Source organism: Xyrauchen texanus, chromosome 34 (genome assembly GCF_025860055.1).
Source record: "Xyrauchen texanus isolate HMW12.3.18 chromosome 34, RBS_HiC_50CHRs, whole genome shotgun sequence".
Lineage (NCBI taxonomy): Eukaryota > Metazoa > Chordata > Actinopteri > Cypriniformes > Catostomidae > Xyrauchen > Xyrauchen texanus.
The window spans coordinates 12,191,826-12,218,198 of NC_068309.1; the positions used below are offsets into that span (position 1 = coordinate 12,191,826).

At 38.3% G+C, this 26,373-nt stretch overlaps 1 protein-coding gene across 2 annotated transcripts in view; it reads right to left on the reverse strand.

Annotated features, from left to right (window-relative positions):
- Window positions 1-1,386: 1,386 nt before the first annotated feature.
- Window positions 1,387-26,373, reverse strand: part of sfswap (splicing factor SWAP) — a 112,565-nt gene continuing 87,578 nt past the window's right edge. For both annotated transcript variants that reach the window (XM_052103905.1, XM_052103906.1), the window contains exons 14-18: window positions 20,206-20,498; window positions 15,399-15,545; window positions 7,432-7,596; window positions 6,632-6,704; window positions 1,387-2,124 (exon numbers count right to left, since the gene is read on the reverse strand). In XM_052103905.1, the coding sequence (XP_051959865.1) occupies window positions 2,059-2,124; window positions 6,632-6,704; window positions 7,432-7,596; window positions 15,399-15,545; window positions 20,206-20,498 (744 nt within the window). In that variant the 3' untranslated portion in view covers window positions 1,387-2,058. The remainder of the gene's footprint in view (window positions 2,125-6,631; window positions 6,705-7,431; window positions 7,597-15,398; window positions 15,546-20,205; window positions 20,499-26,373) is intronic.

Genomic DNA, 26,373 nt, shown 5'->3' on the forward strand with positions numbered 1-26,373 from the left:
CATGAAAGCATTGTTGTGTGTGTGTGTGTGTGTGGTAAAAAACATCATATTAGGGCCAATGTTGTTACTATAGTAAAACTAACCATTTTTTTTTCTTGGCATGATTATGATTTTCATTACCATATTTTTGGTTTTCCTGTATTATTGGTTTTAGGAGGAGTCACGAGTCTGAATCCAGGGTGTGCTGAGTGACTCCAGCCAGGTCTCCTAAGCAACCAAATTGGCCCGGCTGCTAGGGAGGGTAGAGTCACATGGGGTTAACCTCCTTATGGTAATGATTAAGAGTTCTCGCTCCCAACGGGGTTAGTGGTAAGTTGTGCATGGATCGCGGAGAGTAGCATGAGCCTCCACATGATGCGAGTCTCCGCAGTGTCATGCACAGCAAGCCCCGTGATAAGGGCTGATCGACGGTCTCAGAATCAGAGGCAACCGAGACTTGTCCTCCAATCTCCCGGATTGTGTAACAACTCCACCACGAGGACCTAGCAAGTAGTGGGAATTGGGCATTCCAAAATTGGGGAGAAAAGGGGATAATACATTTTTATTTATAAAAAGTATTAAAATATATCCTTTTTCAAATGATGCTTTAGAGTAAAATTATTCTGATATAATATCATAGCAGAGTGTGAGAAATTGTGTGGAAATTGTCTTTATGATGTCATAAACTGCCATAGTATCCGTGATTTGGGTAAAAGTGAATAAAACACAGTTGTTGTAGCATCTCTAGTGTTAATTTCAGTTTGCTAAAATTTAGTTATAATAAAGGTCATTCTATGAGACTAGGATATTCATTTTCGTAAGGGATGGATAAAAGTATTGCGAAGGAACTTCAAACTTGTTGTGAGGGAATGCAAACTATTGCAAGGGAAATGCAAAACGATTTCAGAGAATAAATTCCTAAGGGGCTCAGTATTTTTCTAAACCAAATTTGTTTTTGACACACACACACGCTCTTACCAGCCTGTATTTTTTTTCCTGGAATGAAATCTAGTCAGAACATGGGAAACTGTTAGTTATGCATTTCCAGAGAGTTTGGGAGTCTGGATTAATAAAGATTCTATAAGAATGACCAGCTCCTGGAATCACAAACCAGTCGATTTCACTCTCTCGCAGGACCAAATGAGACATGCCACACAGCCTCTGTGGTCTGAACTGCCACAAGATTAAAGGCTCACTTAAAAAAAGTGTGCTTTCCCTCTCTGGAAAGCACCACTCACACGGGCCCTTCAGTAGAAGACGGGGCTAATCATCATGCAGAGCGCATGCTGGGATGCCATATATGCACTGACGGTCAAAAGGCTAGGGCTCACACGTGCAGGAAATGAAAAACAGACAAAGCGAGGGGAGAACATGACAACATGTCACTCGCAGAGAGTAAGGCACACCCGCCATCAATAATTCAAACTTTATTGACCGTCAAATGTTTTACAAAGTAGCTGCAAAATTAGACCTTTACAAACTTAGAAATGGAAAACCGAAGGCCACATATTCCAAAACAAAAGAACAGAGAGAGGTTGTGACTTGAAATAGAAAAGTGTTCAGAGGGGGAGAGAGAGAGAGAGAGAGAGAGAAAGAAAGAAAAAATAAAGTGAGAGTATGAGAAAATAAACAACATTATCCTTCACAGAAGGATATAGCCGTGCCCCTCTGGCAGAGGCAATATTACAAAGAAAACAGCCCAATCATCAGTTTAAGGGGAAATTTAAATTTGTTTTTTGTTGCATCCAAGGAATTACATCTCAACTTCTCTCATACTTGTTTCTTGTTGCCTTTTTTCAGATAAAACACAGAAGAACAGAGGTCCAACCATCTGTTGCTTGGGCGGTTTCTTTCTACTCCTGCTTGGGTTCCACAATGCCTAAAAAAAGAATCTCCATGCCTAACGCTAATCTGGAGGCAAAATAAAAACATTTAACTAAGGTCCAAATAGGCATACATAAAGGGATAAAAGTGTAGGGTAGTCCAGAAGTTGTCCGGAAGGTGGTTGTTGTCATCGTTTGAGATATAGCTGGAGCTGGATCCTGCCTGGATGTTCTGTTCAGCCCAACTGGAACTCTCTCAGGAGGGGTTCGGTTGAAGGCCTTTGGAGGCAGCCAGCATTGCCCGCACTTTAGCCATGAGGTCCTATAAGGCAGAAGAAACGGAGTGGAGAAATCTGAGTAATTCTAAGTGTACAAGATGGAGTATGAAAGAGCACCAGAGTGTGAGAGAGGGGGTTGGGAGAAATATAGAAAAAGCATGAGAGAATCTAATCAGTGTTTACATAGAGAGAGAGAGAGAGAGAGAGAGAGAGAAAATACATTCGTAACAACCTTGCAGACAACTTTGTTAGATTTGAAATTCAGATTGCCTTCTGGCTTTGTAAGTATGACAATCCCAGCTGCTAAATCAGGATGCGGATGCCTTGTGGCATCCTATAGAAGAGAAGGCCAATCAGGAGCCAGGGCTGAATTCCTGTTCTTCAACACCCCTATTCTCATTCTCTGTGACTTGAATGTTACCTTATCTACATTGAGAGTCCATACAGTATGCATGCCAACAGCCCACAGTGCCAATGTGACACAAAAGGCTGCATAGCTTGGGACTTGAATATGTATTTGTTTACTTAATAAGCACATTTAATGGTGTCACTGTTTTCATACAAATTAATTTGCCTGATATGATAGTAATTGCTCCAAAGATGTGATCACTTCATACAAAATATTACTACTTGCAAATAACAAACATAGAAACATTCAATCTTACACACAAATAGTATTATGGTTAGTAAGACGCAGTGCGATACATACCGGTATATGCCTGTTAATGGCAATGATGCCTTTAATAACTTTTTTGCTGCTATACCAAAATAGATTAGCTTCAAGGTTCATTACTGCTGCTTTCGAATTTGAAAGCAGCCCAACCTGCAGATTAAATATCAAATCGTTAAAATATTCTTCTAGAACAGGTGGCTGAATTGCACAGTTTTTATAGGAGCAGGGTTTGCTCATTGACGTTTCCAGAGTTAAGCCGCTGCCATCTACCGCCCCCTCGTCCAGGCGATGGAAAGTTAATAACCCAGAATTTCCAATAAAGCCCCAGCAGAATTAATCATTAGACAAACAAATGGTCAACCATAATAATAAAACACTATACAGGCAAGGACCTGCATGCCTGTATCTGGAGAGAAGGATCTGGCCACTAGGGAAAGTTATCATGACAGATGTTCTAGTGGAGTGAAACCAGAAAAATATCATGGACCAAGCACTGCAGTAAACCGAATGCAGTGGCTGACCATAGAGACCAAAAGGACTAAATCAGGTTGGTTAATGTCAGTTGGACGTTTGTGGGCAGCAACAGAGAGACTTCTCCCTACAATCCAAACCTGGCTCTTCATGTAGGGAAATAAATCTCCCTCAAAAAGCTGAGCAATCATACTCACTCTTGTCCATGCTATAGAGTGCAACAGTGCACACCAACTTTTTCAGACATCTTGATTTCTGAAGTACTTTTCCCATTCGTTTTTTCCGTAGGGATTTCATCAAATATTTCATCATCCATGAACCAAACCAAACAGCTACGCGGTGAATCACAACATTACAAACATCTATTAGAAGCAAAAACACGCTGAAAAGGTACAAGATGTCTTAACAATCCCATGAAGCTTTCCGAATGATGTAATCAAATTGAAAAATATAAAACTTTAGATTTAAAGTTGTTGATTATAAGTATTAAAAACAATACATTTTAAGTTTATGACAAAATATTCAGAACTATGCAAATAGTTACTAGTGTAGGGACAGGGTCATTAAGGCAATGGTTGGTTACTGCATAGCTCTTTTGGTGCATTTTGTTTCGCCACAATTGTCTTAATGATGGATCATTTCCTTTCAGTATCATGGGTAGTCCATTTCATCTCTAGAAATTCAGCTATTAAACATAATTTTTGAAGATGAAATAACGCAGTGTGATGGCTTAAAAAGAAGCACATCCTATCTATTACCAACCTCTGAGTTCATGGTATGTCAGTCTTTAAAGGTTTACAAGTTATAGATAATTTCCTCTTTTAATGGGAATGGTGGCTGAAGGTTGCTGGGGCTAGTTGAAATGCAATAGAGCAACAAAATGCAGTACTACAAGCTACTACTTGATTAAAAACACTGAGGTTACCCAAGATGGAACAGATAGAATATAGCACTCTGATCATAATACGTTGATCTAGTACATTTGAGTGACAGGACTAAGCTGGGTTAAAGGACTATCTGAGCTTCCAACTGACCAGAGCAGATTATTGCAATGAAAGGAGGATATATTCAGCATGATTAGAGCTCATTATAAGACCACAGCTGGGTGAAGTGTGAAGATATCTGAGAATGTGAGAGCCAAACTCTCCTCTTACATGATACGAGAAGGTTGCTGCTTTCTGACGTGAAATTTCCAAATAATAGCTGGAAAATAGGCATGCAATTGAAAACAAGAATGGCTTTTGGCAGGAATTTAGGTTTTCAGTAGCCACTTGAGCCAAGTCCTTCATCAGTTTGACAGAAAACCCACATTCTTACGAGTTCAAAGGATGGCTGAAGCACTTCAGGTTTACAGAGGTGGTACTATAGTGACAGGCCCAGGTCATTTAAAACCATTTCCAAAGAATGTTGCTAAAAGCTTGGCAATCAATCCTTTTCTTAGATACTAAGGGCTACAGTGAAATCAAACCCCATTTCTCTTTCGCTTTAAACTCTTGCTTTCACTTTCACCACTTTTTTTTTTAAACAATGCTCTGAGTGAGTTAGTTTGAATTGTCTTCTTCCCAAATTCACAGTGATGTACTAGGGAATGAAACGATCAAACTCTTTGTCCTTTTCTTTAACCCATCGCCCTCTAATGAAGAACTAACAACCTGACAGGGTCTGCTGTCCCCCATAAACATTTCCAAGTCAAACCATCAGTCACCTGCCACCCTCAACATGAAGCCAATGCTACACACTGTTGAAGAAGAACACCAAAAATGTAGGGTGAAGAGAAGAGTGAAAAGCACAGGAAAATTATTAAAGAGACCATTGTGTTCCACTGGGAGTACCATAAACCAGCCTCCCTTGTTGTTCGGCTGACAGGCAGATATAAGGTTCATAAAATCCCAAGGGAGTAGTGCTAAAACAGAGAACAGGCTTCCCCCAGCCTTTAATGTTACAGCTTTTTTATTTGCCGGTTGTAAAACCATGCCATTCTCCACCGGAACACCTCCAGAGAGCATTTCTTCCTCTATCAATAGTTGGGATGTGCATGTCAGAGCTGGAACACTCTCCCCTCTGGCGGATCTGATCGTAGCTGCGTGAGGTAGGGCTGCGGGCGAGGATCAAACTGAGCCGAGTTGAAACCTGCTTCCTTGACACAGGATCTACAGGGTGGTCTGCACATCCTGGAGTTTTCGTTCCCTGGCTAGAGGGGGGAACTGTGGACAGAGAGACTTCCTCAGGCAACAACTTGGTTCCTGAATTGCAAGTATGCACAAGCCTGCCGGTCAAGTTTTATATCAAGGTGAACCATGGTTCCGTTGATTCAAACAGAAGTTTCTGGTTTTAATAAGACACTGGACCCTGGAAGTCTTGCCCCAGTTTTGAGGTGTCAGAATTGATTCTGTGTGCCATGAGAAAAGTGAAGTGTATAAGGTTTCTAAATATCTGAAACCAGGTCAAACCGCAGTCTTGTTTTAAAGTAATATATAGAGGACCAAAATAAAAAAATATAAAGAGAATAAAAAGGACCAATAAACTAGCTGACTTCTTTTATTTTGAAAATCAGATTGTTGCAAGTGAAATTCCTGACAGTATGGCGTCGATTTGATTAATTTATTTCACACTTCTATTATCCTTTTCTGCAACTGCTGTGTATATAAACCAATATATACCCGCCCCCGGCGACAAGGGTTATGCAACCAAATCACTGTATTTCTCAGTTTCAGCACACAACACACAGCAAACATGGACTACTGAGACATCAGACTCTAAATTACATACATTAAAGGCTTACTTAACGTCTAAGTGTCTCATCAGCTCTGCTACACTGTTTCTCTCCCCCCGACACTAAATTAAACCGAGAGGGAATGAGAGAAGAGTTTTTTGTTTTTGTTTATTGAACTTATTACATTGTTTGCAAGGCAGCAATTAAATGTGAGTCAGTACAGTTATTCTAAAGACATGGTTTGAAGGTTTTTTCTTCAAAATCCATAAACCAAGACCAAATTTCTAACTCACCCTACAGCTCTCTTTCCATCCATCCATCCATCCATCATCAAAGTTTGTCTTTACAAACTTTACCTATCTAGATATCAACTGCACTATATTAAAGTCAGCGGATGGGACATCCTTCAAAATAAGCTTGAGCGTGAGTAAACGGTAAACAGTGACAGAATCTTTGGGAGAACCTTTCTTATAAGTTCATAAATCTCTTTTTGATGTACACTGATATAATTTAGTTCTTAGTTTGTGTTTTTTCCCATTGTCATGAGAGAAGCTTGAACCCATAACCCCTGAAAATGGAAGATTATAATTTGATCAGACATACTTTTTAATGTACCGCTGAAAAAGATTTAAAATATGTTTTAAACAAAATGTTAGTCACTATATTGTAAGCTAATAATTGGTTAATGACTTACCTGAGTGATTTTAGTTTGAACTGAAGAAACAATAGTTGAGGACACTTGCTTGTCTTTCTCCTGAGAACCATCTCTGTTTAATAAACACAGAGAAGAAAGAGTAAGAGAGTGACAGAGAAACAGAGGACTGCCAATTGGCAGGGTGTTTGAAAAAATGCACTAATACAGTATTCATTGCCACCGGTGAGTATGTAAACCCACACAGACATCTCAGGCCTGAAATTCAATGACCAGACACCAAGGCCATGAAATATTCACCCAGTGCTGGAAGAGACATGACAACAGGACAAATACAAAATAAAAAAAAAATAGTAAGAGAGAGACAGTGGGAAAGAATGAAAAAATAAATGAAAACACCAACTGAAGACCAAGGGAGTTCAGAAAAAACTTTTTGATGAAACTTCAAAAGGTTGCTTAAAAAATAAAGTCAGTCTTGTATCGAACAATTCCCATTCAGTGCAGTTTTCTTCCAGGTTTTTGAATGAAAGTCTGAGTTTGTCCTTACACCTTTAATTTATATTATGCTGTCAAAAATAATTTAAATAGTCAAATCATATAAAAATCATTCTAGTTTCAAAATTTAAAAGAGACAGAAATGGCCGTCTTTGTGTCTCACATGCATGGACCCACAAAGCTCATGGCAAAGCTTAAATTAATATTGCAACAAAGTGCTAAAAAAATTGCCTGGAGTTGTGAAATCTATGATTCTGACCGATGCAGACTGAACTTCAGTGGGCGGACAGCAGTCTTGACTGACTGACTTTTCTCTAATGGGATCAGAGAGTGAGGTGTCCCTTTACCTGGATCTCCCCATGCTGGAGGTGGGGCTTGTAGCAGGGGAGGGGCTTACAGAGACTCTGGTCATTGCTCCACCTCTGTTAGGGGATGCTGAAGGCGAACAAGAGGAACCCTTCAAACGGTGGGATGACTTTGAACTTTTCCTCTTCTTCTTTTCATGAGGCGATCTGAAAGAGAGAGAGAGCTTTTAAAGGAACAGTTCACAGAGAAATTAAAATTCATTCACTTTCATTGTATGGAAAAAATTTATGTGAATGTGACCGAGACTAACATTCTCCTTTTGTGTTCCATGGAAGAAAGAAAGTCATTTGGGGTTGGACTATTGCTTGGCTTCAGAAGACTTGCAATATAGAAGATGAGTTGTATGGACTACTTTTACGGTTATTTTCCCCCTTTTTGGAGCTTGAAAGCCTCTAATCACAATATTCTTTCATTAAATGGAAAAAAGAGCAGCCCTGAGGCTCCCTAAAATTTCTCACTCACATGTAAGTTCCAAATGATGACAATTTAAATTTTTGGGTGAACTATTTAGATTCATACACTAGAACTTCATAGTTGAAAGAATATAACAGATCCATTAAAGGATAAAAATCGCAGGAGTACAGAGACACAAGCAATTAAAACAGACCCTGTCTATCCTCCCTTCCTTAAGTGGAGATGTGCAGCTCTGGGGCGAGTACAATCTAAGTGAGAGTGACTGTGTGACATTCAGTAACACTGTAGCATAACTAGACACTCAAAAGTTTACACACATCACTTTGCCAAGATCCCTGGTACACCAAGCAGTGCATCAGCGAAGGGATTCAAATAGGCCACAAACATACATATATAAACAGCCACATTCACTTTTATGAACACACTCTCTCAAGAGAGAGATAGAGCACACACACTCCATATCAAGAGGCATTTATCTCCAAGGCTGTCCTTTATGAATATTTTATTTGAATACCTTGGGCATGGCCTTTAGTGGAAGAAATACATTTTTTTTTTAAAGGAGCATCTAGCAGTTAATGGGCACAGTGACCTGTAATTACCTGTGGCAATGTCACGAAATGACAAAATATGTTTGAAAGAGAGTGGATCAATTCCGGAGACACAATGAGGTTAAAAATGCTCTCGCAAGTATGGCAGCAACAACATAACAACAATCAAAGCGTAATTAAGACTAATCAAACCAATACTGGAACAAGTAAGCAAGTTAGTCTGGGAGAGAGTAGTAAATGATAGACCCACACAAGCACCCATATTTTCGCCAATATTAAAATTGCCTAGTTTGCAGTGTTGGGGAAGCTACATTAAAACTACAGCTTCCTAAGCTTACACCATAAACTTAAAGTAGTTCAACTATACTCAAACTACTCTTTTAAAAAAGTAGTTGGCTACACTGCAAGCTACTAACAAATAGTCGAAAACTACATTGAATCTACGAGGTATAGAGGAAAATATTTGCAAATATGAGGGCTGGGAAATTTAACGTGTTAATTTCTATGCTTAATAGTTGACTGTTTAACATGTTATAAAAACAATCGTAAGTAATGCAGTATGCGTTTTTGTTTTACTTCCTAAAAATGTACTTATGTTTTCATTTACATTTACATTTATGCATTTGGCAGACGCTTTTATCCAAAGCGACTTACAGTGCAATTATTACAGGGACAATCCCCCCGGAACAACCTGGAGTTAAGTGCCTTGCTCAAGGACACAATGGTGGCAGCCGTGGGGTTAGAACCTGTGACCTTCCGATTAATAGCCCTGTGCTTTAGCCACTACGCCACCACCACACCACTCCACCACTTTTTTCCCCACATACTGTGGCTAAAATTGGTAGACTCTTGGAGGTAGACTCTTAACTCAACTGCACATCCTAGCACAAAAACTGATTGTGCGAAGCAGTGCACACTTATTAATTACAGGCGTTGCATGTCCCTGGCAAAATAAACACAGGAATGGATTTACTGCATGGAGAATGGAGACATTACCCACAAGTGGTGGGCCAGGTGTGGGAAAGATACAGGCAGGCTGCCTTATCTTTTTGCATCGCCCGAAAACGGTCACTCACTGTCATCTTAACCAGTGCTAAAAACTAAACTGAGCAAGAGACACCCAGCGTGTGAGCAATAGAGACTTAACGGCAATAACAATAATAGTTTTGAGATTTTAAACTTCAACATTCAATTTGTTTTATATCTGAATGTATAGTGTCTAATAATGCATTGGCAATGTACACTTAAGTTTATCTTGCCAAAAAAGCTTGATATAAATTAAAGTATTAAAAAAAGTTTAGTACCTTTAGTATTGTTGTGTATCAATAGTTACAGAAAGACACAAACCAGCCCGTCTAGCACCAAAAATCATGCCAAGATCAAAATTACAGAGATCACATTTCCCCCCCATTCTGATGGTTGATGTGAACATTAACTGAAAGTCCTGACCTGTACCTGAATGATTTTATGCATTGCACTGCTGTCACATGATTGGCTGATTAGATAATCACATTAATAAGTAGGTGTGCCTAATAAAGTTGTCGGTGAGTGTATAAATTAAAAATGTACATACAGCCTAAGTTTATGTATAGTTGTTAATGGATTTCAAACAGTGTGAAGCGTGAAATGTTTTGAAATTCAAAAGTTTGAAGCAAATATTGTGTTATGAAACAATGACAAAATATTGAGTTTCATGATCATATCTGAAACTCAGGTACTTGTGCCTATCCCTATTAAACATAGTAGTATTTCCATGACAACAGCTGCTGGTGAATCCGGGGCAGACACACGGCGGGATCATCCTTTGCTTGAATGGAAGCAAGGTTCTGCATCTGTAATGTTTCTCCCTTCATCCTACTAAACCAAACATCTACAGTGTAGTTCTCACCTACACTTAAACACTGCTAGTGATCTAATGCTTTATCTGTCACCCTCAATTCATCCCTCAGATCTGAGCAAAAAGGGTTGACGGTGTAATGAAAGACATTGAGCCATTTTTTTTTCCTTTGAAGGAAAGGTGTAAAAAGCTTGTCGTCACTTTTGGTAACCTCCACAGCAGCAGAAAATAAACATACAGCTTGGCTAAACTGTAATGGTGCTGTAGAGAGTGTGTACAGCCAGATAAAGGCCAGTGACATAAAAGCTGGGTGAGATCTGAGTCACCATGACCATCTTTTACTGTGTTGCTTTAGCACCTTAGCATATGAGAATAATGATAATGTAGAGGAAATAAGAGAGAGGGAGAACAGTCAGGATAGCAGTGTCATGTAATTGATTGACAACTGGCCTCTTCAATAGAGGAATTACAGTGACTGAACAGATTGTGCTGGTGCAGGCAGTGGGGAAACACAATGAAAGCATTTTTTCACCACTGTGAAAGGCATATGCTGACAAACTGCTCATCATGATGATATATGACTAGTGGGTTCACAATGTGGCTTTAACACAGCTGCAGTTAATACAAAAACACATGTTCTCTTGATGCCATTCCTCTTAAACTAACTTCAGTTGTTGGGTAGGAGGGTAGTTCCATTTTGGATAAGTAAAAATACCTAGCCATGACATGAGTGTGATAAAATGCAGTAGCCCCTTGAAGTATTTGGACACTTAACCCCTGAAACCAGAGTGTGACTGCTATGTGCCCCCTTTTTTTAACTAGTAGTTCCTAATGAACATGGAAAAAAAAATACAAATAAATAAAAATTAAATAATTATCTAGAGCAAGTTTTAGTTTTTCCAAAAATGTGTCAACATACAGTATGTGGACAACGGAACTAAATTGTGAAATTTGAAATAAAACCAATCTATAAAAAGTCAGATTGCTTTTTAAATCAAATTCTTTATTATGTTTCCAGGAGTGTTTGATATTCATGTTTTTGAGATGTTACAGACATTAGAGCCGATTATCTGCAAATCTGCTTTGGAACAATGTGTATTGGGAAAAGCACAAATATAATACTTTTTTTTTTTTTCCTACTTCACCAGATAAAGGCCAGTGACATAAAAGGTGAGATCTGAGTCACCATGACCATCTTTTACTGTGTTGCTTTAGCACCTTAGCATATGAGAATAACGGTAATGTAGACGAAATGAGAGAGCGGGAGAACAGTCATGATAGCAGTGTCATGTAATTGATTGACAACTGGCCTCTTCAATACAGTGACTGAACAGATTGTGCTGGTGCAGGCTGTGAGGAAACACAATGAAAGCATATTTTTCACAACTGTGAATGGCATATGCTGACAAACTACTCATCATGATGATATACGGCTAGTGGGTTTACAATGAGGCTTCATCACAGCTACAGTTAATACAAAAACACGTTCTTTTGATGCCATTCTTTTTTTTTTCAATACATATTTTTTAGAAAAGAGAAAAAACACAACATATATACTTTACATTGAGTCAACATTTAACCTCCACAATTATCCCTCCCCAATCACCAACCCCACACAGACCCCCAACGAACAGCCCTGTGGTGACAAATAGAATATACACAAAATAAATAAATAAATACCCCCCTCCCCCCCAAATGTTTTTTTTATATAATAATCATATACAATTAAAATTAAACCTCTCTCTCCAAAGCACCTCCCAGAGATTCCCCCCAAAACACCAAATACTTGCCCATTTCCTAACAAACAAATCTCGAAACCCCAACCCTCTGCTCAACATCTGCTCAAAAGCCGCCATCCTCCCTATCTCCGCACACCACTCCGGAAATGAGGGAGCCCCATCTGAATTCCATCCCATTCAAATAATCTGCCTGCCAATCATAACACTGGTCAGGACCCAATTTTTTGTGTGTTTGTCCCCCAAATTTATGACCGCCCTATAACCCAGACTACAGAGTCTGGGTCAAAATGAAATTTGAGTGCCCAAAACATCACATATGACACATTCAACCAAAATTCTTGGATCTTAAAACAACCCCAAAAAAACATGGGTTGTGTCTCCACCTACTGATTGGCATCTCCATCAGGTGGGTGTGTCTTTAAGACCAAGCCTACAAAATCTAGAGGGGGTCCAATAGAATTTATGTAAAATCTTGAATTGCATAAGGCAAACCCTTGCCTCCTCCAAAAACAAGTTTAAATCTTTCTCCCATAATATCTTGAGAGAAGTTGAAGTTCTGTCCCCCAGACTCTGAATTAGCAGGGAGTAATACACTGATGCCTCATGACCTTTTCCAAAAGCAGTAATCACCTCTCCCAGAGTAGCTGCAGTTTTAGGGGGTGTGTGCTACTCCCAAAAACAATACAGAGCAGTGTCGCAGCTGTAAATACATAAAGAATTGAGATATGGGAATCCCAAAATGTTGATTCAAATTTTCAAAAGATCTCAGCTCTCCACTCTCATGTCAACGTGTGTAGAAACCCCCACCCCACAATTCAGTCTAATCAGCAGAAAGGGGACTCATTAATACATAATTTAGGTTTTAACCATATGCTTGAGGCAACATTTAAATAAATGTCAGAATTAAACACTCCGGACACTTTTGTCCATACCGAGTACAAATGAGAGATAATGGGGTGTAATTTAACCTGTCCGGTTAGATTAATAGAAAGGCTTTCCGATGGCAAAATATGAATTCCTGTTCAATACAAAACCAGGGAAAGGCTCTCTCAGGTAGAAGTGACCAATGAGCCAAATGTCTGAGGCCGAATGCATAATAAAACAAAATCTTGGTAAGGCCTAGCCCACCTTTGTCAATCAGCCTATGTAACTTACTGAAATGTAATCTGGGACGTTTACCATTCCAAATGAAGGACTTCACTATAGTATAAAATTGCTTGAAATAAGAGAGTGGGACATCTACAGGGAGAGATTGCAGCAGGTAGTTAAATTTTGGAATACAATTCATTTTAATAATATTAACCTTCCCAATCAAAGATAAATGTAATGAAGCCCACCTGTACACATTGCTTGAATTTTTTTTTATTAGGAGTCAAAATGAACTCTTGCTGGGAATAAAATGCCCTAATACTTAATGCCCTGTTTGGGCCACTGGAAGACGCCTGGCTGAAAAGCTATCGCTGGGCAGTACACTGTCAGAGCCAAAGCTTTGAATTTACACCAACTGACTTAATTAGGTGAAAGGAATTAATAATTCTGTGGAGACAAGGCATAGATCTGGTAGGGTCGGAGACATATAATAAAATATAATCTGCGTAATGCAAAAGCTTAAGTGCCATACCTCCCGCCACCGCCCCTGGAAAATCATCCTACTTTTTTTTTTTTATCATGGCTGCTAATGTTTTTGGGCCAGAAAGAACAATCAGGGGGAAAGAGGTCAAACCCTGCAGGGTGCCCCTATCCAGAGTAAAATAATCTGATATTAATCAATTTGTTTATACAGCCGCTACTGTGTGTCTATAAAGTAACTAAATCACTCGAATAAGTTTTCCCAAACCCATATATTTTAAAATGCCTTTTCAGCATCAAGTGAGATGGTAGCAATAAATCTGCTCTGTATTTTCCATTTCCCTTTTTTTTTTTTTTTTAAACTAAAAGTGATGAACATGCAAAAATATTAATAAAAAAATTGTCTACTATTATCCTCACATTTCACATTTTTTAAATAAAATAGTGATCCTAACTGACCTAAGACCCAATGCTTTCTACGATTAAATGTCAGGACTTGTGAAAAACAAAATGTATTTGGCTAAGATGTATGTAAACTTCTGACTTCAACTTTAAAGACTCAGAAAGTAATTTATTCTTCATTGGGAAAATGCACAGTAAATACATAATTTCTCATTTATACCTTGTGCTATTGTACACTATATTCTACACTGTGTATAGCAGTGCAGCGTTTCGAGCCAGATCTATCAAATTATAAAAATGGCATATCGGATGAAACTAGAGACTCTAATCTTTTGACTCAAACAGGTTTCAATATAAAGACAAATTAAGTTTCTTACCAGATGTAGTTTTGTTGGCGTTCTGCCCATGTTTTGTCACATGACTCCATATGCCAAAAGTTTAACCCTTTACTGACAGCCCAGAATCTCATGAACTAATGTCAGTCAGTTTAAATTATGCATATAGCGAAGCCAAAATGTAACATCAACGCATTGGTACATGGGGTTGAACGAGGTTAAAGTAGAAGTGTGTAATTTTTTCGAAATTGGGAATATGATTTTTTTTTTTTTTAAACAGGTTTTCTGAAAAATCTTTCCAACTTCCGTTGGTCACTGGAAATAGATAGTCCCGCCCCAAACTCACACTATAAACTGAGCAAATTTTGCTATGTCAGGCTGGTCACGATGCTCAAGGTTTAATCTTTTGAAACCTTATCTTTTTGTGAAATGTAGGCATGTAAAAATAATTTTAGTGTGATAAAATCACTTACTAACCTTTTCTGTTTAAAGTACTAGCCAATTTTACAACTTTGACACCATGACGATAATGTCAACAAACCATAAAATGACAGTAAATATGACAATTTAAACAACTTTACAGCTCAAACAATACAAGTATTAACAGAAGAATTACTGCAAGTATTTTTATAAAATTATAAGCTTCACATTTCTGTGTTTAAACCTTCAAAAAATTGTCCACATTCACTTTCATTGTAAGTGCCTCACTGAAACCCAAATTTTAGCTTTTTTTAAAGAAAAGGAGGGATGAGTGGAAACTAATGCTGTCGATTGAGCTTAACTTGTATCGAACCCTGAATATTCCTTTAAGCATTTTTAAGTGTGGTTTAAGTGTACAAATAATTTTTGGGGCCACTGTACATCCATCTAATGCTATCTATGCTAAAATTGTGAGTTGCAGCTGGCACTGTTAATCATTGGGTGTACAGACATCTTAAGTGCTTTGAATAAATGCTAATGGAGTTGCCTGTAACTAAAGAATCTCCACCGATACTGTGTTTTCATTACGAAGAGTACTGTGATGAATATTTATTGTATAATAGTGCAGGAAGTTAATGAAGTGGTGGGACGCCTGCCTACCAGCTGAGCTCTATTGTTGCCCACCTTGATCTAGAGCGCTTCCTGCCCAGTCCTGGGTTGCTGCCAAGGCGGTAGGCACTTGAGCCATTGCTTTCTTTCTCCCTCTCATCTCGCTTTCTATCTGAAGAGCGAGCTCGCCGATCCCGTCGGCTGGGAGAATGAGACTGGGACCTGAGAGAGGAGAGAGTAAAAAGAGAAAAGTGTAAGTGATTTTGAGTCAAGAAGAAAACATTAAAGTTGGGCTTATTGCTGCCATCAAGGCCCTGTTTATATCTGGTATTAAGATGCGTTTTAAGCTATTCATGTACATTTTTATTTTTGGGTGAACTGTCCCTTTAAGAGAAAGTACTCAAATATCAAACATATATCTTCGTCTGACTAATAAATAGTCCAATCCTCTGAAGAACCTTTACTCAACCCGACTGACAAGCACTTTGACACTGATGAACTTTTGTTGCACAAATGCAATTTTTACAAGAATCAGGGACATTGCAGAGGACAGGAGTCTCTCTGCTTTCCTATCTGTGTGTGGTTGACATGTAATCATGTGTGTATATGCTCACACAGAAGAATAATGTGAATTAAAATAAATCTCTTGTAAGCACACACAATTTAAAATGTGACCGTTCTCGCAGGAAGAAAAATAATGAAAAGTGCAGGGTCAGGAACAGGCAGAGAATGAAAAATAAATATATTAATAAAGAGAGAAAGCAGAGAGAAAAACAGACATCCTTAACCATTAATAATCTAGTGCATTGGTGTCAAAAATATTATTTGAAGAAATAAAACTGCCCCCAACTACAATATATTTGCATCCAGTTATTATAATTGCTTCCAGTGTGAATTTCCTTTTTCATGTATTTTTCCACGACACTGGACATATCTTCTCATTAAGGATACATTTGTGACTGGTCCCTGGTGTTGACATGCTGGTTGGAGACAAGAGATGTCAGGTGTCAGGATGAAGTAAATATAAATGACTGAATAGCTTACATACTGGCAGCATAATTATTAGGCAGCACAAAAATGAGAGAGACAAGACTGGCCATGTTTGATGGCTAAAAGCAGGTACATTATAATTATTTCCCAGCCTTGTAATGCTAATTTGATGTCTATGTTTATTGTCAAACCGAGATATTGGCCGGTTATTAATGTATGCTATAATAAAAATAAGACTCCTCAGTGTACAATTTTATTAGGCCTAGCTTCTTGCTAATGTTCGATTTCAAATGTTTTTTTAAAGTTATTAACAGTATGCAAAGTTGTCCAGTCAAGTTATTTTTTTCCCTCTTTTTGTTGTTGATGGCATGGTATTATTATTGACATAATAGCTGATCAAAAAGGAAGGTAGGCATCGGAATTTCAAATGTCACCGATATGGCAATGGCAGATTAAATTTGTTTTTGTATTTGTAATAATTTGTACTGGAATACATATTTAAAGGATTGTTCCAGATTTAATAAAATTTAAGCCCAATCAACTGCATTTGATGCATAGAATTAAAATTATTTGGCTCGCGGTAACAGAGGCATTTACAATGAAAGTGAATGAGGTCAGTTTACAAAACTTTAAAATACACACCGAATAAAAAGTATATGTACAGGATGTAAACATTATCCATGTACGTATCTTTTTAGTGTGATAAATTCTCTGTTCTACATTCTTCATGTAATAAAATAGCTTACTGGGATTACAGGGTTTACCGGCATAACATCATCATGATGACAATGTCGTAATATTGCATATAACATTACACAGAAAATATCAGTAAGTGATTTTATCATATGTTTACATCTTGTGTCTATACTTTTGAAACGGGCCACATTCACCTGTGCCTTGCAATCAATTGAGCTTAATTTGTATTGAACTTGGAATAACCCCCCTATCCCAGTCAATTCAACATGGTCCCTTTTTGTTATTATTATAGCATCATAAGCAGCAAGTTATTTGGCTTACATGAAGCGCCATTTCATCCATTCCAGCCCTTGACCTCAAGAGACCCCTGATCTAGAGAGAGCACTATCTTAAAAATAACAGTTTCCTGGCATTTGTAAACTTGACTTATCCACTTTAGATCCTTGCCTCCATGTTAACCAGAAACAAGACTCAACAGTTCATTAAATTGCTCTTAAATGTACAATCTGCTAACTTGAACTCCAATTACAGGGTAACAGGTCAAAAGGTGCCAACTGAACAGTTTCAGAATTAATTTCCCATCTTAGCTGAAGTGGCAACACTTAGACACACCTGAACAGCCAACAGGCAACAAGATCAAACAAACAAAAACACGTGTCCAGTCCTGAGAGCCAGACTGACTAAAGACCAACTGATGTAGATGAATATCAGAAAAAGTGGATGGCCTCTGTTTCATTGTATAAGCATGAGATGGTTTGTGAATGGACACTGGGTGGTCTGAGGCTGAGACTATGGCAACATAGCCAGGGCATGTTGGGCTGGACTTGTTGAGAAATTAAGCCTGTCCAGAGGTGAGATGATCTGGATTAAGACCAGCTGGGGTCACAAAGGTGGGATTGCCGTGTTAATGCAGTCGCTGCAGTCAGCACATCAGTGCAGAGGCTATAGTATAAAGGAAGCGGATGAACTGCAGTTCAATAACAGAAGAATGAGAAAACCAGCAGGGATAGGAAGATTTCTCATAGAGCTCTTAGCTGGAGAACATGGCTAAAGCCAGGTTGATATCTACAGAGCCCCACAGGGGCTCAGCCAAACTAGATTTGTAGTCTAGGAAGTGCTTTCCTACCCAAACTCATTTCAATCTCTCTTTCTTGCACAGACACAAGATTTATTCTTCGAAAAAAGGGCTGGATTCTCAGGAACTCCTTTTCTGCCATTACAGAAAGCTGGTTTACTCTTCCAATATTTCACCTTAAGCAAGTTTATCTGACTTAGTCACAATTTTTTGGCAAGCTTGCATAAAAATGTTACCAAGCCATATGTGAAAAAGTAAGCGGCAGAGTAAGAATGAGAGATTTTTAATCTATTTAATCAAGCCTTTTGCAATCTGTAAATTATTTAAATCCTAGGGCAGAAATTATTTAATCTCCAGAAATTATATTACGGCGTGTCAGGACAGCATGATGAGCGAACCGTAATTACTACAACTTTAGCTGAGGATAATGACAAATCGGACTTGATTTCCAATAAAGAGCTGGAATTAAAAATGAGAGCGGCTGCGGGGTGAACGAGAATTGAGAGGTTGGTCGGGGGATTGTATCCATGCCACAAGTTCCTTGGATCTACAACTCTGACAAGGCCATGTGGGCTGAGTATCATCTACCAACAACCTCACAATATGATACACTACAATATATGACGTGGCCCCAAAACGAATTTGAATACTTGTAGACAAATTCGCTAATGATCTACTTACCTTTATGTTGTCTCAATCCTGTATGACTTTCTTTTTCTATTGAACACAAAAGTAGATGTTAGCCTCAGTCTTCATTCACTTATATTGCATCTTTTTCTTCTCCATACAATGAATGGTGACTGAGACTAACATTCTTCCAAACATCTTTTTTGTTCCATGGAAATAAAAAAAGTCATAGAGTTTAGAAAGAACACAAGAGTGAGAAAATAACAGAATTTTACTTTTTGGTTGAACTATACCTTTAAGTAATGTAAAAATGCATGAATGTCACTGCGTTAGATATAAAAAAATACCAAACAAAGTCTGCAAACAAATGATGCTGGGCCTTTTCTCTAAACTGGTCACAAGGTCAGTTCCCATTAAAATCACACAGGTGTCCTAGAAAGACCAAATAATGCTTGTATTCATTTTGAACAAGATATATATTTTTTATAATTTCAAACCAAACAAACCTCTAAAAACTTTGTGCTATACATTTTTAAAAAGAAGCCACTTTGATATTTTGTTATATAATGCAATGTGATTCATACATTGTGATTCATACATTTGTTTTTAGGGCCACTTTATATTTTATATTATTTATATAATATATTGAATCACAATATCATAATTTACATTTAACATATAACTAAAAGGGATAGTCCAAAAAAAAAAAAAAAAAAAAGATTTCTCCCATCATTTATCCACCCTCATGCCATCCCAGATGTTTCTGACTTTCTGACTTCTGCAGAACACAAATCAAGAATATTTCAGCTCTGTTGGTCCATACAATGCAAGTGAATGGTGGCCAAAAATGTGAAGGTCCAAAAAGTATATAAAGGCTGCATTAAAGCAATCCATAAAGACTCCAGTGGTTAAATCCATGTCTTCAGAAGCAATATGATGTGTGTGTGGGTGAGAAACAGATCAATATTTAATCTTTTTTTGTTATAAATCTTCACATTCTTCTTTTGTTTTTGGAGATTCACATTCTGTGTGTATAACACCACCTACTGGGCATGAAGGAGAATTAATAGTAAAAATTTACTTAAATATGAATCAGTTTCTCAACCACCGATCATATCACTTCTGAAGACATGGATTTATATATTTTTGGACCTTAAATTCTGGCAACCATTCACTTGCACTGTGAGGAACTACGAGGCTGAACTTTTCTTCTAAAATCTTTGGTTGTGTCCAGCAAAACAAAGAAAGTTATTCACATGTGGGATGGCATGAGGGTGAATAAATGATGAGAGAATTTACATTTTTGTGAGAACTATTCCTTTAAAAATGGGAACTAGAATGGACATTTTTGGAAGTCTAGAATGATGGAATAACAATTACATTTGAGTACACGTAGCACCAGGCATAGGCCATTAGCAATTATCAAGTGCTTTTTAACAGTTCAAATTGTCCAAGTTCTGAAAAATTTAACAAATCTCAAGCTGCTGCCAGTACCTGGATCTCCTGTAGCTTCGGTATGCACTGGGCAAAGAGTGCTTGGTTTTGGATTTCGATATGGATCGGGACCTGGAGCGAGACCTTCTCTTATGTTTCTTCTTTCTCTTGTCTCGATCTCGATCCCTGTCTCTGTTCCGTTCAGGCCCACGAGAGGACGATGAGGAGTAAGAGGTGGTCAGATGAGGAGTTGGGGCATCTGCGCTCCGCGTTGACATGGTTTCCAGAGGCGGGTAGTCCAAACAAGGTATTCCAGTCGAGTGTGCACTCATGGGAGGTTTAGACACCACTGGCTGCAGAGACACAACAAAAGAAGAGGGATTAGACACGTGAGACCTGAACCACAGATTTGAACGGAAACCCCACCCAAAAATGAAAATTAATTTGTCGTTTCAAAACCCACCTTCAAAAACCTTAATTTTTTTTTAAGAATGTAAGCCTCAGTCACCATTTACTTTCATTGTATTGAAAAAATCTGAAATATAAGTGAATGGTGACTGAGACTGACATGCTGAATAACATCTCCCTTTGTGTTCCACGGAAATAAATAAAATGGTTTGGAACATAATGAGGGTGAATAACTAACATAATTTACATTTCTAGGTGAACTATCCCATTAAGTGAAATGGCACATGAAAGAAATCTGGCATTTTAATGAGCAAAATCCAATCGGGGTCATTTCCCTTAAACAAAATTACAACACAGATGAGATGGAAGACGGTCCCAATGGCTTTCTAAATTTGTGCATCTGCCCCAATCAATAGAGCCACAACTGGCTTTGAGCGGTCTCTGAGACGAATCCAATTTAAAAAGGTTTTTGCCATCAGTGTATGTCTGCATGTGTAAGGAAGGAGCGCATGTTAGTATGTATGTGTGCACTCAGGCTGGACAGATCGCTATAAATCCAGTGAGCTGTGCCCGTGTCTTTTTTGACTGGGTCCTAATAGTTCCTCCAATAACTATTGCTTATTAAAAATACTTTTTGTTTTACAGCATAATATTTTCTGGGCAGAAACATGATCAGCCATTCTCCTTTGTCGTAATGTGTGTGTCAGTCTCGTTTAATGAGTTCTACTTTTGCTTTTAAATTCACATCAGAAATGGCAATTCATCAATCAATGTTGCAGCTCACAATAACAAAGCCACATCTGCTGATCTCAGTTCAAACCACAAAGAAATAAAAGCTTCTATTTTATAACAAGCCGTAGTAGAACAAGACGTAGAAACCAGAGCTCTTGCATGTGTTCTGTGCTATATTAAAGTCTTTGCCAAGATCTGACAAAGTCAGCCTTGTAATCTAGGGGCTACAGGTCATATGAATGGCTCTGGAGAGATTTAATGGAACCGGGACACAATATCTTCCAAGCGTATTTATAAATGTGTCCCAATTAATTTTGAAATAGTGTTATTCCCACTCTTTATCACATGGAAATGATTCTTGAGTAAAACATAGCACCGCTCAGGAAAAGCGAGTGCCGTGTAAGTGTTGTAGATGAAAAGATTTGCAAGCATATTCAATTTAGCAACTCACATCTCTAAATATCTGACACTTACTAGAGTTACATAATGTGACACAGAGTTTGATTTCAGGAGCTTTGGGGTGACATTTGGCTAGATAATCTCTAAAAGGAGAGTGAGCATTGAGTGTCCAGTCTCTCACTTCTGTTCTCGAGAGATAGGGAAATATCACATGTAGGACAGGCCAGCATGGGGCCCTTTAATCAACTGAACTCACGTAAATGGGCACATGTAGAGCAAGTTCGAGTGGTGTATCCCATGAAAACTTGTCGCCACGATGCTAGAGTAAGTCGAAGGACTCAACCCCTAAGTCTCTATAATGTTGAGGTCTCAAAATATGGCTTGCATCCCTCGTACAGTGTAGTGCATATAATTTTTTTTTTGCCCATTTTTACCATCCGCCAAGCAAAAATACTATGCTCATTTGCTTAGAAAAAAATAAAACCTCACCTCTCCTTAACAGCGGCAGCAATATTTGAGCATGGTTTGGGACATGTTTAATGGTTAGGGATTTGTTAACATACCTAACCTCAAGTATGAAATACAGTAACAGTGTTGCTTGTGTTAGCAAGCACCACTGAACACACTCAGGGAGAGGAGCCAAGATTGTGTGACCATCAAAGACAGCTCAGTAACTGTGCGTGTTAAGAATGAAAAACTGCCCATCCAAATACATACAGTCTTAATACCAGCTGCTGAGCTGTATTGCAATTGGAACTTTATTATGTACTAAACTCAGAAAGACCAAGCAAAAAAGACAAGAGACAAAATTGATTGCAAAAGAAGGGTGGGGGTTGGGGTGAAGACTTATACAAATGCTTAAACTTTCATCTCTTTCTAAAATGTTTTCATTTGGTCAGAAATCCCAATGTGAAGACAGTATTTGTGATCCACCGATCAATACATAGGTCACCCACTGAGCTTGTTCTCAGGCTATGACTACAGGGAATCAGTTTTGGTAAATTAAATAAATAATAGCAAGTGGCTTAAAACGGTCTGCACTTCTGTCAGTTTTGGGGTTATTATGTTCCTCCTTGCCCAATCTTGCCATTACAATTCAACGCATTGGTTGGCGCTGTGGATGCATGTCATTGCTCAACCCGAAAATACATTTCTGTTATTATTTAAAGTGATTGTACCTTTATAAATGACTTGGAATGTTTCTTTGAGTGAGTGAAATTTTCTTCTTTCTTTTTTTCAATTTATGAATCTAGATGTTTTTAATTTGAAATAAGAAAAACAGGTTCAATGGTTAAAGGGTTGAACTTAAATTCTAAATGTCAATAATCGATAACTTATCTTTTGTTTTTAAGTACTCGACTACAAAATTATTCGAAATGCCCATCCCTAATATTCACAAGATACATAAGACCCCATCTTAAGCACACATCCAAAAAGTAATTGATCTCTAAAATTACCATTTCCACTAGTGAAAGTTAGATTATAACAAGGAACAATTATTAACACATTTGAAAATGTTATTTTTTATTTTTTTTTAAATAGTTGACATGGGTATTTCCGTGAATAATGACATCAAGAATAAACGTTTTTCTGGTGCAAATCTAATTGCTGATATCAAAAATGAGAATTTTCAATAGTAGTGATTCCATTGTTAATATCAAGAATATGCATTTTAACCAGTGAAAATGTAATAATCTCAGCAGGAAACCGATGGAGTGCGTACTCCGGGTAGGGAAGGAGTTATTGTCCAAGTGAAGGAGTTCAAGTACCTCGGGGTCTTGTTCACGAGTGAGGGGACAATGGAGTGGGAGGTTGGCCGGAGAATCGGGGCAGTGGGAGCGGTATTGCTCTCGCTCTATCGCACCGTTGTCACGAAAAGAGAGCTGAGCTGGAAGGCAAAGCTCTCGATCTACCGGTCAATTTTCGTGCCTACCCTCACCTATGCCTACCGAAAGAACTAGGTCACGAGTACAAGCGGCCGAAATGTATTTCCTCAGAAGGATGGCAGGCTTCTCCCCTTAGAGATCATCCGTGAGGAATAGAGCCGCAGCTCCTTTGTGTCAAAAGGAGTCAGTTGAGGTGGTTTGGGCATCTGGTAAGGATGCACCCTAGGGAGGTGTTTCAGGCACGTCCAGCTGGGAGGAGGCCTCTGGGAAGACCCAGGACTAGGTGGAGAGATTACATCTCCACACTGGCCTGGGAACACCTTGGGGTCCCCCAGTCAGAGCTGGTTAAAGTGGCTTGGGATAGGGAAGTTTGGGGCCGCCTGCTGGAGCTGCTGCCCCCACGACCCGACTTCGGATAAGCGGTTGAAGATGAATGGAAGGCTGGAAATGTAATAATAGATATCCATAGCCACGCAGCCACATTGCTTGCACGTTTATGATTTATAATTGTTTTTGAAAAATGTCCAAAAGTGTTTGAATTTTTTTTTTTTACATAAAAATACACACTTCACCTTTAAACTGCATTATAAAGGCCACACTGCGCTCTAGATATTGGCATCATATCGACCACTGAAAAACCCAGAATGGTTGACCACTACTAATAAGACTTTAAATATTCCTAGTATCATGATTGTAGACATCCTAAATGAACGCATTAGAAACTACCCAATGGGCATGACAAGAAAACAATGGATTGAGATGGCACCTAGAAAAACAGAGGAGCAAATATAAAGAAAGTAATTAAAACCCTGGTGCAAGATTTATTTGTTCAGTCGGCAGTGAAAATGTACCGCATACTTAATCCATCTGTTTATTTATACTTGAAGAGAAATTTAAATCTAAGTGAAATAAATTACTGCCATGTACTTCACATTCTTTGGAAACACTCTCAAAACCAAAGTTTTAGCACAGCACTTTTGCTATTTGCTTAAATCTTCTCTACTGGTGTTTAAGCGTTTGGACTGACAGGTGGAAGAAAAAGTTGGTGAAGCAAATGCCTCAGGTAGTGGTATGCAATTACATCAAATAGCCAACACATTGAATATTTTTCACAATAAACCCACATTCCTGGTCACGAAGGGCGGTCAAGCGTTGTCAGAGGAAATGGCACATCCATCTCTCTCGACTACTGACGTGTACCTGGGCTCAACAGTATAATTTATTATGCTATAGTTCAGATTTTTACTTGCCTTGCCAAACATTTCACTGGCCCTTCCACACAAAAATGAATGGAAAACAATGGTATACAATACAAAACATTACTGATCTGTTTATAATTTCCAACCCATTCTCACTGAGCTTCGAAAGACAATTACCAATTTTGACAAAGTCTTTTCTGTTTGCAGCGAGATAATGTTACCAAGGTGGTTTAAGTCAGTAGAACGTCCAATAACAACGTTCAAAACATCACAGAAAACCAAATGTTCATGCTAAGAAGGCATTAAAAAAAACCATGTAAAAGATCAACACATTAATATGTAGTGACATTACAACACTGGCCCAATATGCAATATACTGCCCTGAAACTTTCTCACATTGACCCTGGGCAAGTAGTCTATCCTTATTGTTGAGCCCTGCGTTCACCTCAATCTTTCCGATTTTACCTAAACACTACTGTGCTAGGGAGATACGGCACAGTTGTGACTTGTGAGTGCCATATAATGTATGAGCATCAGCACGAAGCTCATGTGATTTGTTGCATCTCTCTCCCATAGCTAGCAAGAATACAGACACCTTTATTCATTCAAATAATGACACATAAAATGAGTCTCTTTGATTTTCGCCACAGTTTACTTTCTTATCCAAGGGTTTTTCAGATACTGATGCGCAGCGACTTTGGCAGACAACCAAGGTGACACTCAGATCTATACTAATAAGCTTGGGCGTTCTAGAACGAAATATAATTTCCATTCCTTTTTAGCTTCCCTAAATAAAAAGCCATTGCTTTGTTTAGTTCTGAAGGAGCATGTGGCAAGTTTGGCGTCCAGAACAATTTTATATTTGTTTTCTCTTTGCACACAATATGTTGCATATAATGGGGCAGAAAAAAGCTATTATCTTTATAATTAAAGAAGAGTGGACTTCATTTTTACCATCCAGATTTCCTGTCATTTTTTTGCCACAATTTTTATCACCGTTTTCACTTCCTCTAGAACAAAAACTCAAGGCATTACATTTAAAAGTAGGAGGGAAATGAACACAATGCACAATAACTGTGGTGGTCATGTTGGGAACCGCAGGAAAGCTTTAATCTCTCTAGATGTTCATACGGAGCATTAGGACACTTTACTCCCACAGCATCTCTGGTGTCATGCTGATTGAGGTCAAATGATGATGAAGAGATTTAAGAGATTCTGAAAGCTTTCGTGCAGATCCTGCTGCACATGGTCGGTGCTATGGGTGTCCATTGGACAGAGCGCGTGCAAATGTATTGGCAGGGTTAAAGAAAAAAAAAGAGAGCTCTCGCACTAACTGCTCCAAAAAAGATATTATTAAATAGCCATGTGGTTAACATTTCGACCCACAAGTACAGATTCGGAGCCGTAAGTGTGCAACTAATGAGTATTTTGATAATCGATTAATCTTCGATTATTTCTTTGATTAATCGATTAATCTGATAAACAATGACATTTTTATTTCCTGTAGTTTATTAACATTTTATAAAAATCTAAATCAAAACACAAATGATAAAGGGCTTAGTGATTTTGTTTGATTTAATGTACTGAATTCACGAATCTATACT